Source organism: Coloeus monedula, assembly GCF_965178545.1.
Source record: "Coloeus monedula genome assembly, chromosome: 10".
NCBI classification, from domain to species: domain Eukaryota; kingdom Metazoa; phylum Chordata; class Aves; order Passeriformes; family Corvidae; genus Coloeus; species Coloeus monedula.
The window spans coordinates 10,107,589-10,121,527 of NC_138790.1; the positions used below are offsets into that span (position 1 = coordinate 10,107,589).

General features: G+C 41.3%; 1 protein-coding gene across 1 annotated transcript in view; it reads right to left on the minus strand.

Annotated features, from left to right (window-relative positions):
- Positions 1 to 494: 494 nt before the first annotated feature.
- The window catches only part of COL4A4 (collagen type IV alpha 4 chain), a gene marked incomplete at both ends in the record, with an annotated part of 61,755 nt that continues 48,310 nt past the window's right edge, over positions 495 to 13,939 (minus strand). The window contains 10 exons of the mRNA XM_082287730.1: positions 495 to 758; positions 1,346 to 1,632; positions 3,402 to 3,590; positions 4,313 to 4,429; positions 6,520 to 6,651; positions 8,399 to 8,497; positions 9,116 to 9,271; positions 9,792 to 9,899; positions 11,711 to 11,839; positions 12,611 to 12,682. Coding sequence (XP_082143856.1) covers positions 495 to 758; positions 1,346 to 1,632; positions 3,402 to 3,590; positions 4,313 to 4,429; positions 6,520 to 6,651; positions 8,399 to 8,497; positions 9,116 to 9,271; positions 9,792 to 9,899; positions 11,711 to 11,839; positions 12,611 to 12,682 — 1,553 coding nt within the window. The remainder of the gene's footprint in view (positions 759 to 1,345; positions 1,633 to 3,401; positions 3,591 to 4,312; positions 4,430 to 6,519; positions 6,652 to 8,398; positions 8,498 to 9,115; positions 9,272 to 9,791; positions 9,900 to 11,710; positions 11,840 to 12,610; positions 12,683 to 13,939) is intronic.

The window sequence follows — 13,939 nt, forward strand, 5'->3', positions numbered from 1 at the left end:
TTACATTTTTCCCTTCCCTCAGAAACAGCAAGTGCAAAGTTTCTTTAGCTTGGGAAATTCAGCTACAGGGCTTTGATATTTGTATGTTTGCACATTTTTATTGATATGGATAAATATTTTTAATATGCCATATAAATGCACATATTCTTCCTGCTGTAAATGCTATTTTTAACAGGAAGTCCATTCTCTTGCACAACAGGTATGGTGTCCTTGGTATTCCCAGCCTGACTCAATCCTCCAAGCTCGCCTTGTTCCCTGTACATTACAGCAGTGGACTCCAATGTGACAGAGATTTTACTGCCTGCAGATGTGTATACATGGGTGGATGAGGCTCAACAGATCCATCATCTTTCAGTCTCATATATCCATTCCAGCAAAGAACAGTGCTGCACACTTCCACATGTATTCAAACATGAGCTGCTTTTTAAACCTTTAGCATGTTGTTCATCCTCACTCAAGCCTCTCTCTCTAGCTGCCTGGTTTTGGTTTGCTTCTTAGCCATGCTTCAGGCATACCTGGCATCTACTGATTTTTTTCCTCTGCTCTTGTCCCTCTTTAAGAGTCCCTGATAGGGGCGCTGGTGCAAACTGCAGCTCAGGCATCACAGTGGTCAACCAGAAACTGTATTCATTAGCAAAGAACTGACACGTTCCCCGCTGGCCCTGGCACTCGATGAATGGTGCTGATCTGAAGTCTTCCAGGCAGCTTCCAGGTGACATAAGGGACTGTCCACCACCCTGGTCACCAGAGCCAGTGTGCTGGAAGGAACAAAGAGAGAACTCGGTAACTGTGCAGCAAAAATAGGTAAATTATGTTCATCTGTCTTTTTGTCTACTTGCTTTTAACTGTGCTGGTTTTTGCAATCTTAAATTGGAGTAAGATTCTTTTGCTGGAGAAAATCTTAATTTGTTCTGTAATAAATTAATCTCAAAGTCTAGAGCCAGCTCATTTATTTTTTCAGTATTTATCAAACTGAAGAAAGGAGTAGTCTGGGTTGATTCTGAACGATGCCATTATCCAAACTGCTGCAAATGTAACTTGAGGATGGCATTGAAAAGACCTGGAGTTCTAATTCTGAAAATTATGTCTTTGTACATGAAAATCCGGCAAAACCTTCGTAATTTTAGGAAACGTGTATCTTAAGGCTCTGAGTACAGTATATGTAGCTACAGCCAGATTCTGCAATTTGGAACTAACCCTTGTCTTGTTTCTTGTGAATTTTCCTCTTTAATGTTTGCTAGACATTGGATAATTTACTTTTCAGAGCTAAAAATCCTTGAACCTTTAGAATACCAAAGCTGGATGAAAGAAATGTATCTATATAATCACGCACCCACTTTCTTACCATCAAAAAAGAGTATCCTATCCAAAGGCTCCTCCAGTTCAGTGGGCAGGGAGGAATTGACTGGTCCTGGCTGTGAAGTGCCACTGCCTGTGCTGGGGCCTCGCAGACAGCACATCTGCTGATGTATGGCTGGATCTCCTCCTCAGACAGTGGTGCCATGGGCAGGGGAGCAGCACTGGACAGCCAGTAGGACTTGTCATTGCGGCTGGCGTAGTAACACACTTGGTTGATGTTGCAGTAAGCAAATGGCATGGTACTGAACACAGGGAGGCAGGATCCAGCCAGACCTGGAAATAACAACAAGCGATGCAAATTACTCCACTTTCTAGGTAAGTTGAAAATAGTATTCTGGCCAGTGTTGCTGTAAAACTACGTATCTTAGCAGGATTTAGATAATTCACAGATGTTAAACCTCCCAAGCCCTTTACCAAAATGGCTCCATGAAAAACAGAGACCTTTTACCAGTAAGTATCTTCCTTCCTAAACATGATGTAGTTTGTCACCATGGGAAACAGTTATGATAACAAATTTCTTAGCTGTGCCAACACTGAAAAATAAATTAGGCAAGAGGTGGCGGCTGGTTTAAAAGGAGATCAGCTATTTACAAACTCACTAGGAGCAGTGAGAAACCAAATGACAATGCTGATAAATAGAAAAATTTTTGTGAAGTATGACAAGCCGTTGCTAGCAGTGCATTAAGCTGAAATCTCAGCAGCTGTCCTACTACCTTCCAGAAAGGTTTCACAGACTCCCACAGTGAAATAAAAGGATTGAGGGATTTTGCAGAGCCAATCCTGCAAAATTCTCATCAGGCAGACATCAGTGGGAACCAAGAAGTGACCAGTGCATATTTCTGAGGTGAACTTCTTCCAGAACTGAATTTAGAACAGTTCCATGATGGCCTATTTAGTAAGCAATAATCACTGCACAAAGTTCTGCCTTGAACTTGGTGTGCAAAGTGTTATTTCTGTGATGCCCCCAAACCCAAACACCTTCATTAAAGATGCGACATTTCTATGTAGAAGCCACTTTTGTTTATCACTGATAATATTCCATTCCAGTACTAATGAAGGATGTGGTGCAGCCTGAGTAGGGAAAATGCCTGCAAAATCACACAGGATACAAGGACTCTGTTCTCTTTGAATCTTACTTTTACTGCTGTTATGAGGCATTCTGTTAGCAGCTGGCTCTCCTGGGGAATGCCAAACACACAGTAGTGAAAACATTCTAAAACATCAGTGCTATTCTAAAAATAGCTCTTTTTATTGCTCTTTTAAACACTTCTTTTTTGTTCAGCTTATTAGGTCCTTGATCTTTCCTCCTCGGAGACTTCTCTGCCTCTTGTATAACAAGTCAACAAGAATTTAGGAAACTTTTTCTGTGCAAATTACCACCAATCAGTTCCTCAAGCTGCAAGGCAGGCAGCTTATTCAGACATCTAATTTTAGTCAGAATTGTAGAAGACAGATAAGAAATGACCCAAGGCACCAAAAGGAGCTCTCTCTGGGATAAATTTAGCTTTGGCTTTTCCAAAAAACATTAGCTTCTGACTCTTAAAAGCACATGTACACATGATGGCGTAATTTACTTGTAAGGCTTACTTATACTGCCCAAATGTACCTACCCAACTTAACCAGCTCTTTTTCCCAAGCTGTGTCTATAGTAAAAAAGAAGCAGATCCTCCAGGAAGTTATTTCAGAGTGGCCAAATGAGATTTCTGACCTAGGAAAATCTCTCCAGTGACTTCAAAGACAGCCTAAAATGAGCTGAGATAAATGAAAGAAACCACTCATCTCTCCAACTTCAAGTCAAAATTAGTCAGAGATTGAAATATTTTTTCATTCGATTGCATAGCAGCAGAAAGCCATTTTAAATGGTGACAAATAGGGCAGCATAACCAAGTTCATTATCATCAGTGTAAATTAGTTTTGAGTCTGTAGAAAATAAGTAACTGGTAACTGATGGTTCTGTAGTTTGCTCCATGTGACTTGTCTTTCATTGTATTGATAACACCATATTACCCCTTAGCTGGAGAGCAATTATGTACAATACATACCAAGATCTTGATTATGGGCTTTCTCTTGTCCTTCCAGGTACAGCAGACTATAGCCAGTCCATAACTTTGGCATCCCCTGTGGGCAGAGTGGTTCTCTGTCTGACTGACTGTGAAGGACGAGCAAGAATCCACTTGCAGATCTAATATGGGGGCCTGGTTGTCCTGGGACACCAGTCTGGCCAGGTGGACCTTGGAGAAAGGTAAAAGGAATTTACTTGTATAACATATAGTAAAAATTCACACCAGCTGTGTGTTAAATGCTCAGTAAGGAGTTCCCAGGTGGATATAATACAACTTCAAGGCTGTCATGGGCAATAAAGACACAAGTAGACTTCTGTTACCCTTCTTCTGGGAGAGAAATGAACTAGATTGCCACTGAATGCTTGGCACTTGGCTTTTCTATTGTGCCTCTGTCTTGTGCTGTATGGATTAAGAAATAAACTGAAGTGGGCAGGGATTTCCCAGACTTACTCAGTAGGATGAACAGAATGTCTGGACTGAATTTGAATCCTTGCAGTAACAGTCGATGCCCCTTCCTCACATATATATTAAACCCGTAATTTATTAGAGAGCAGCCACAGTTAAAATACAATTTTAATTACTGCCAGACAGTTGCCCGTTAGCCCTGGCTCAGACATGCATGCCTTTTGATATAAGATGTCTGAGCATGGGTGGTTAATTGCCTTTCTGCTTACTAATGGCTGCTGAGATAAATTTTCTTCCAACAGGTCTTGTTGTGAAATCATTCACAAATATCACTGTCAATGCTTTAACTGAGAGGGGGCAAGAGGTGTCATGGAACCTCAGGCTAGAGGTGGATATATCCATGTGAGAACTGGGGAAGCAGAGAGAAAACTGTGTCTGTGCATCAGCTCACATATCTCCCCCCCAGAGTCATGCTCCATCCTTACCTTGTGGCCCAGTGTACCCTTGCTCTCCTCGGCTCCCTTGGTCACCTGGTGGTCCAGGTGCCCCAGGTAACCCATCTTGACCTGGCAGGCCATATGATCCTTCTTCACCTTTTATGCCTAGATAAATAAAAAGTATGTGTTTTTCCTTCACAGGGCTGCATTTAAGGTTCTACATTGTCCAGACGCAAAGGGCCAGTCAGCAAAATGGACACCAGGGCAGGGAGGTGCAGAACTACTTCTGCTGGGAATTCTCTTCACCACTTATTCACCCTGTGACCACAGCAGTAGCTCAGACACATGACTTTGGCAATAGCAGCTCCTGATAAGGTTTTCCATCCTCTCCAGAGATCTTGTGTGATTTACAGTTGAAATCAAAGCACTCCCCAACAAACATTATCATGCAAGCCTCGTGCAGAATTGCCATCAGGATCTGTACCATGGAATGAGCAGTAACTCCTCCTGAGGCAAGCCAAGCTGTCAGCTTTGAGAACCCCAACTTCAGCAAAGTCTAAGAACATACAGTGAGCTCTCCTTGAACTAACAGATGTACTGGAGTACTCAGAGAACAGGGAGAGACTGCAGAACTGGACTACATCCAGTGGGGAAGGGTAAAGACATTTTTAGGCTCCTGATGGCCTCACCTTTTTGTATTTCTCACATGTCCTTGCATTTTATACATTAGCAGGGAAGGTGTGGCCATGACAGTAAAAGATACATCTCATGTAGTGTGCAGATAATGATGGGCCTGTTCACTGGCTACTTAAAACATAACCTGAATTGAACAAAATTACACTTGTCAGGTATTGTTGCATTTAGAAGTGGTTTTCCTCCTTTGATAAACACCAGTTTTCAGATGAGGGTGTTTCTCTAGCACCTACCACAGTTGTTTCTCAGTAATGGTGTTTCATTCCTTGCAGATTTTGCTATTTAACCTGCAGAATGAGTAATTCAAGATTGTCTCACAACATTCAAATTTTCCCACGTTACTTTTTACTAAGAAAACCTGAACCAGTCAAAACAATTAACAGCTTTTCTATGTTGGTTGCATAGTTATTCTGCCAAAGCTTAAGCATACTGAAGGGTTTTAATAAAATCCATTGCTTTTGCCAGTATAGCTTCCAGTTTGCCTTCCAAGCCAGGAGAAAATTGGATTCTCCTATCTTAATAAAGGAAAAAGCATTAATATTTCTTTATTTCTTTCATAAAACCAGTGCAAGTATTGCAAGTGTTTTACAGAAACACTTAATGATGTATATAATGGAAACACAGCTGTGTAACCCCAGAAATTTCTTTTAGCAGGCAAATCAACTAAGATATGTAAAACTAGAGAGCTGACTGAAAATTGCATTGTTTCCTTTCATGATAGGAATGACTGCTGCAGGGGATCTCCTGGGAGACAATAATGGATTTTTTTCTCTGGAGACACTGGATGTCTAGAGCAGCCAACACAAAAAACTTTCCTTTCCCAAGTAGGAAATACCTTACACCACAAGAGGGATTCCACCATCTAAACTGAAGACTCTGTAGACGGGCTATGCTGTATTTCTATGAAGGTGGCATCTCTTTTGGGATCACCAGTACCAGCATCACTCTTGCTTTCTTCTGCCAGAAGAATGTTTCAGTCTTTTATCACTTCCTTTTAAGATCTCTTTGGTCAATTTTCTTTGGTGGTAACTTTTTCATGTTCTAACAGATAAAGAGCTCTATTGTAGCCTCTTCTCTGACTTCATTGTCCTTTTAGGACTTTGGTTAGCAGAGCTTTGGGATTCATTATTGCTAAATTTTAAAGCATGCATATTTTAAACATGCTCCAAATAGGTCTAACCCAAGGGGTGGTTTGAGGCATTGCTTTACAATTTGTTGGGGAAAAAGGAAAAATACCATTTGAAGAACTTTTTTCTCAACAGTGCCTGATGCTTTTGCCCTCCCTGGCCTAGGAAAAGGGAATGTAGCACAGGCAGGCTCAAACAGCCTGGTTGGCCTAGGAAAAGGGAATGTAGCACAGGCAGGCTCAAACAGCCTGGTTCAGCTACATTTATCCATCACCCTTAGCATTAACCAGCCCACTATGGGTTTCTGGAGACTGTTAGTAAGTGTTTACGGAGAAGAGAGAGGGTAAAACAGAAGAAACTCTTGACACTCTGACCCTTTTCTACTTGTTCTCTAAATGGCTGAAAAACATCCAAGCTTTCAAAACATGAGCTTACCTTGGGGTCCAGGGTGGCCTATTGGCCCTGGTAATCCTGCAGAGCCATCCTCTCCTCTTTGCCCTGTGTCCCCAGGAGGCCCAGGGGTTGTAGGGCATGAATCATCTACTTTTCCTGATTCACCAGGGTCACCTGGAATGTGTAGTGGGAAAGTGAATTGGAAGACTGGCTAATAGCTCCCATGCAAAAAGTCACCATAAATGTTAGCTGATTTTGGTATTCAAGAGTATACTTTAAGTATTTTAAAGCCTTGAATTATTGAGTCCCACTGATTTTAATTTTAGTCTTTTAGAGCAGTATTAACGGCATGGCAAGCCAGTGTTAGCAAGTGTGTGTTAGCTGGTCTGTGATCTTTGCCCAGGTGAGCAAGAAGGCCAGTGGCATCCTGGCCTGTACCAGCAATAGTGTGGCCAGCAGGACCAGGGCAGCTACCATTCCCCTATGCTCAGCATTGGTGAGGCTGCACCTTGAATCCTGTGTTCAGTTTTGGGCCTCTCACTGCAAGAAAGACATTGAGGTGCTGGAGTGTGTCCAGAGAGAGGCAGTGGAGCTGCGAAGTGTCTGGAGCACAAGCCTGGTGAGGAGCAGCTGGGGGAACTGGGGGTTTTTAGTCTGGAGGAGGGTCAGGAGAGACCTTATTGCTCCATTACAGTTACTTGCAAGGAGCTTGTAGAGACTCTCTTCTCCCAAGTAACAATAGGAAATGGCCTTCAGTTTCATCAAGGGAGACTTATATTGGATATAAGGAAATATGTCTTCATGAGAAGGGTTGTCAAGCCCTGGAACTGTTCAGGGAAGTGGTGGAGTCACCGTCCCTGGTGTTATTGAAAAGACATGTAGATGTGGCACATGGTTTAGTGGTGCCCGTGGCAGTGCTGGCTTAATGGTGGGATTTGATATCTTGAAGGTCTTTTCCAACTTAAACTATTCAGTGATTCTATATTCCATATTTGGTGTATAGCTTTAGTCTTAATGTGCCCCAAACAGATTTGAGTTAAAGCCTAAAGTCTATACCTACCCAACTTCAGTGCAAACACCTTAGCACGTGGAAAACTTTGCAGTATTTTGCCTATTGTGTTGCTGCAAAACCATCAATAGGCAGGCAAAAAAACCTAGCCCATAATGGCCATTTGAAGTAATTCTAATATTAAAAAAAACCCAAACCAGAATAGATACATTTTATATATTGTAAGTTACTGGGACCTCCTGCTTGTTTGCATTTTGGATCAACATTTAGTCAGATGGAGAGTTCAGTGTTTTAGTAATCCAGTGTTAGGATTCAAGCTTTTGCTATGATATTGGTTAGAAAGAAAAAAAAAAAACCAAATAAGAACTAGAAACAAATGTTTCACAAGTCTAATTAATGTGCTAGCATGAGACTTCTCAGCAGAGCATTCTCATGACATCAATGCTGTTTATGCAAAGTATATATTAGAACTGTGTCCTGGTAGCAGTACCTACTACTCCTAGAACCACGCCAAGGATACCTTCTAATAAGAGCTGAATGTTTCTATACATAAGGGAGCTCCCATGCAAAGAATAATAATCAAGAGTCATGAACTTACCTATGAAACCTGAAGGATTTGAAAAATGGAAAGCAGATTGTGGCCATTGTGGTGCAGGTGGAAGCAAGTTTCAGGCATGTAAATTAGAGTGAAGAATGGAATGAGAACTGAAATCACTTACATGAGGTGACATTAGAAACAAATAGTTCAGAAATTTTCACTCAAATGAGAAATCAGTTAAGTTGACAACTGCAGGGGTCTTTTTTCTGAGATTGTTTAAATTATCTGCATGCAAGTAAACATTAGTATGATTATTATGAATAGAAAGATCACAGTTATAGTTGAATGACAATAAGCGACAGGTTCATAAGTACCTGTGGGACCTCTGGGACCAGGTCTTCCTGGAAAACCTTGGTCTCCTGGTTGTCCTGTAGCACCAGGTGGACCCTGTGGGCCATGGATCCCCATAGGGCCTGGAAATAACACCAAACATAGCTAAAATGAAGTCTGGATGCTTGAGTAACAAAAAATGCTTGGGAGGTCTCAACTCTGTTGTGTCACAGAAAGAAATGCATATTTCTTCTTTCCCTGGTCTGGATCTGACTTATAAATTAGGACTTTTCTTTTTGTAGAGATTGGAAGTGATTGGTGTAGATGGGATTTTTCTACAGTGCGTGAAAGAAGCAGAGTATGTAGATTTCTGTTTTCAAACTAAAGAATCTCTTGAAAGCCTCAAGCTTTCAAGATGTGAGACTCTGTTAGTTCAAACACATCTGCATTTTCCATAGTTTCTCAAGACCCTTTAAGAGAGGTCATGGTTTGCTTATCTGGCAAAATCAAATGTTTTACTGCCTTAGGTTGGCAGGGGTGTCTTCCAACAAGTTGTTGGAAGCAGCACATGTGAATCTGTCTCTACTCTCACCTTCTACCCCAATCCCATCGTATCTGTAGGTAACCAGGCAGAGCTGTGGAATGTCCAGCCTCCACCCCTTCTGCCTGGCTGCATCTCCAATGGCAACCCCCTGGGCACAAGGCTCAGTCTCAGGGGCTGGGCATAAATGCACACAACTTAAAAACATCTCTGACCATACCCTTTGGGCCTTCTCTTCCTGGGCTCCCTGGAGGGCCTGTGGCTCCCTGTTGTCCTCGTGGCCCAGGATTACCTGGTGCCCCTCGAATGCCAGTATCACCTGGATCTCCTCGCACAAAGATAGTCTCTCCAGGAGGACCAGGATTCCCAGGATCACCTATGGTAAAAGAACTTTATTCTTAATGAATGCACAAAATATAAACGTCTAAAAATAGCCATGTTCTGCTGATGGGTTTTTTTTTATTTTACTCTAGGTTTTTGGTTTTTTCTCTAGGATGTAGGACAGCCCTTGCACGTTTTTGGAAATACTAGTGTTAGCCTTTGTCCAAGGCTTTGTAAGGAAGACAATGTCAGGAATAGTTCCTAAAGTTATTTAACCTCTGTGCAAGCAGAAGGTGGCAAGGTACTGGTACATTCATTGAAACACTGTTTCTCTATATTTATATCTTATACGTTAATTACTGTGTTGCTTAGTCTGGAGATCTGCATTTTGTCCTTGCTCTGGACATATACATACATACATAGTGTTCACTTCTCTTTGTATTCACTGAGGCATTGATGGGTTTCTTTATTCCATATGCACTTCTATACATTGTTCCACAGAGAGTAACCCTGTTACTCCTAGTAGCCTCATGGATTTTTTACATGATAAAAATTGGTATTTTTAGTTTTAATACCTCTGATGCCATCTAAACCAGGTAATCCTTGATCACCTGGAGGACCAGGGGAAGCGCTATCAGGAGATCTTCCCATAGGTCCAGTGGGTCCAACAGGTCCTCTTCTACCTAAGGGATCACATTTAAAACAAAAAATTTTAAAAAAATCTGGGTTTTCTTTAGATTACAGACAGAAGGTAATAACTAAAAGAATGCTGACATGAGAAGTCATGGAGGTAATGTATGCTCCCACTTCTATACCAAACATACCAGTCCCCAGGCTAATGAGGCCATCTTGTCAACGTGAAAATATCTGTTGTCTTTTTAAATTTTTAATTCTCCCCATAAACTCTATGTAACCTTACGAATACATCATCACATGTTGGCACATTGCCATGGATAGCCACATATTCCTGAATTCCAGCAAAGGGAGAAATGGTAACAATGTAAGGAGTGGGGACTGTGAAATGATTCTGCCTGAGGCAGGGTAAGTATTCACAGATTGTTCCTGGCAAAAGAGAGTTACACCAATTCCTAAAAACCTCAGTGGACAAGATGAATTTACTAGCCTTAAATGAATTTTTTTCCTAATCTTTAATCTGGATTTTTACACAGTAAAACATTTATGCCCTTACTTGTGACAGGCAGAGTTGCAGGTTACCATCCTCTGCATAACACTTTTGAACAGTTGCAGCTTGTTAACATGTGGGTTGCATTCTGTTGCCTTCTCTTTTCTACCAAAAAACAAATCTAGTTTCTTCTGTCTTGCTTTTGACCCCATCCTTCCATTTACTTTCTGGTCAGCTTTTCCTTATTTGTCAAAGCTGGTCACAACCATGGGAGGCCTCACCTGTCCTATGTCAAGCAGTGTTAATACATCTCAGAATTAAACTTCCTCTTTTTTCCTCAACAGCACCATTCTGTTGACTCCCCCAGTTCCCAAACTAGGAACCAAACTAAGAAAAATGATTGTGTCTTCATCTTAGAATAATTCGCCTCACCAGATTTCACCTCCTGCTATTTTTCTTCCATGTGTTATGTGACTGTAGCAAGGTCTGTCAGTGTAAAGCTGATGTTACTTCTAATCACAGAATTGCTGAGGCTTGAGTGGGCCTCTGGAGACTTTCTAGTCTAACCCTCCCCTCAAAGCAGGATCAGCTAGAGCAGGTTGCCTCAAACAGTCCAGCTGCAATTTGAGTATCTCCAATGACAAGACACTTTGTAACTTCTCCAGGCAACCTGTTCCCATGTTCAATTCCCTTCACAGGGAAAATAAAACTTTTCCTTATATTTAAGTAGAATTTCCTGTATGTCAGTTTGTGCCCATTACCTCTTGTCCTGTCTCTGGATATCACTAGGAAGGAGCTGTCACCATGTCCTTCCCATCAGGTACTTACACATATCAATAAACTCCCCCTGAGCTTTCTCTTCTGGAGCTAAAGCAATTCCCCCTCCCTCAGCCTCTCCTCGTAAGACAGATGCTCCAGTCTCTTCACTTTCTCAGTGGCTCTTCCTCAGGCACTTGCTTTTTCCCATTTGTATGCAATTCTTATATTACCAAGCTCTAAAATAACCACTGGAATCTTGGGAAGCAGTTCTATCTTGCACTTAGATCAGAACAGTTGATAGATTTACTGTAGTTCTGGGACTGCCAGATCTTCTGCACTCTTTTTCTTCAGGAATTTCTTCCCAAGTGGCAACCCTACCTAGCAATTCCCTGAGCCTATTCAAGTCCATAATTTTCTATTTTCATTCTTTCCTCTCCTATAACATAAACTAGAAATTCCGGAGTCTATGTATCTCTACTCAGGAAACATCAGCAGGTTAAAACAGAAATGTTTTTAGGGAGAGAATCTTCTGAGTAATGTTCGTATTAACCAGAGTAATTGAGCTTAATTTCAACTCTGCAGAGCAGCACTTTGGAGAAGACCTATTCTTACCTGGAAATCCTGGGAATCCCCTTTCTCCAGGGGGGCCTGGAATAGAAATACCAGGCCATCCAGGTTCACCTCTGTCTCCTTTTGGTCCAATTTCTCCTGGGTATCCTGGGGGCCCTGTCTCACTCTGACCTTTATAAGAAAACAATTATGTACATAAAGTTTACAGCAAGTACAAATACAGATGTGCAGAACAGAAATACCAGTTGCAGATGTTCCTCCTTGCAAGGGTTGCCTAGTGCTGTTTTTTTGGTTCTCTCTTGGAAGCTGGATAGAGTTTTGTTGAATCTGGCCCTAATTCATCACTTTCAAAGAAAGTAATCTTTTTGCTTTAACGCTCTTCTTCAGGGGTTATTTTATATGGTGTCATTATTGTCTGTACCTGAAATGTAATGTGATTGCATGGTTCTAAATTTAATTTTCTACCAGCATATATCTGTAATCTTTAGATAGAGTATAAGCATTGTTTTTTTAACAGTGCTTCAAAAGCACCTTTTGAAAATTGCAAATGCATTAGCATGAGTGAAATCCATGTTCCTCATGAGTTTGTGGCACAACTCCCCAGGACTTTAAATGGAGCTGGGATTTCACAAGCTTCCTTTTAATTTGTTAGTTTTATCTGAGACTTGGCTCTCCTTTGAATCATCTGCACTTAACTTTTTAATTTTATAAACAGCCCTGAAATGTTCCAACAACATTATGTGAGTAATGGAAGTTTCAAAGTTTTCCCCACAAATAACTGCAGGTGTGCCATTAGGCATATTTTAGATTCTGTTTGAAAGTTCAGTCTGAGCCTTAATGATATCTTCTGGGCAAGGCAAACGTCAAAATAACATGCACTACTCCTTGCACTTTCAGTCATTTAGGAGAAGATTTTCTGTTCCAGTTATTTCTCATCTTTACCTGGAGCTCCTGCAGAACCCTTTTGACCTTTAAGCCCATCCAAGCCATCCAGTCCAGGCAGTCCAGGAAGACCTGAGAGGTGTTACAGAGGTATGATTGGGTGCCACAATAATCTTTTACAGTCACAATTAAAAATCAAACCTTTTTTTTTTATCTGACAACTCATACTGGATCAGGATGGGGTATTTGCTGAATTTGCATACTGGTAACTGAAGATGAGACCACATGGCATTGCAGTCTTTTTGAAAGGCAAATTGGAAAAATTTAAAAATAGTCATAATACAGTTTCACATCAAAGCAATCAGAAAGCACAACTTTTAATCCTTTAGGTATTTCCATACTGCAGCTAGCAGATTATGGGCTAATCTATAGAGAACCTTGTGTCTATGGCTGGACTGCTACTGCTACATGTGCTTGCTACTCCAAAGTTTGCTGTGCTACCACTTCATGGCCACTGATGGGGATGCAGACACTGCTTAAGATATCTGTGAAGCTGGAACTTCTTTGCAGCTTCTGTTCAAAATAGAAATGCAATTTTACCCAGCTGCACCAAAAAGAGGCTAAATTTTCACCTGGCTTCCCTTCTCTGGTCCTGCAGATTTCACACAGAATACTATGCTTTTTTTGCATCACTCTATTACAAAAGTTCTTTGAACTGAACAGCACAAAGTCCTTGAAGACAACAAATCTGTAATTGAGACCTATGGTGACACATGGTAGTATATAGAGCAGCTCTGTCACTAGTGATGTTCCCTAGCACTGGCTGTTTGTGGTAGTCAGACATAACTTTTGCTTTATAAACTGTGTTTCTTTGAAAATTGCTAAAACACAATAGGTAAAGCTGTAGATGGCACCTTTTTATCAATTTTTTTTAAAGTTGAACTAATCTGAGGTTGTGTTTGTTGTTTGCAGTGGAGGGTAAAAATATCTCCATGTCATCAGCGGTTTATAGTTCCTAAGTTGCATAGGTAAACTCAAATGTGAGAACAAACACTTCCTTAGTGCAGACAGCAGTCTGTCACCTGGTGATAGCCACAGGTCCAGCAAAACTGATGGGTCATTTGGGGACAGGTTTCAAAGAGGTTTCAGAGAAAGGAACAGATTTGGGATACCTCTTGCTCCAGAGAGGGACACTGATCATCAAGGAGCTGAATGATACTGTCAGTACCTACTCCTGTCTCTGTTCTGCTGCTCATCTCTGCCTCCTTTCTTTCCACATCAGTTGCTCTCCCTGCCCTGCAGTTTCCCAGTCTGGTTGCAGTGGTTTTTTCCCACAGGTCTGAATTATCTGTGTGTCTGTCTCCTTTCCTCTGGCTCCTTCCTGGCACA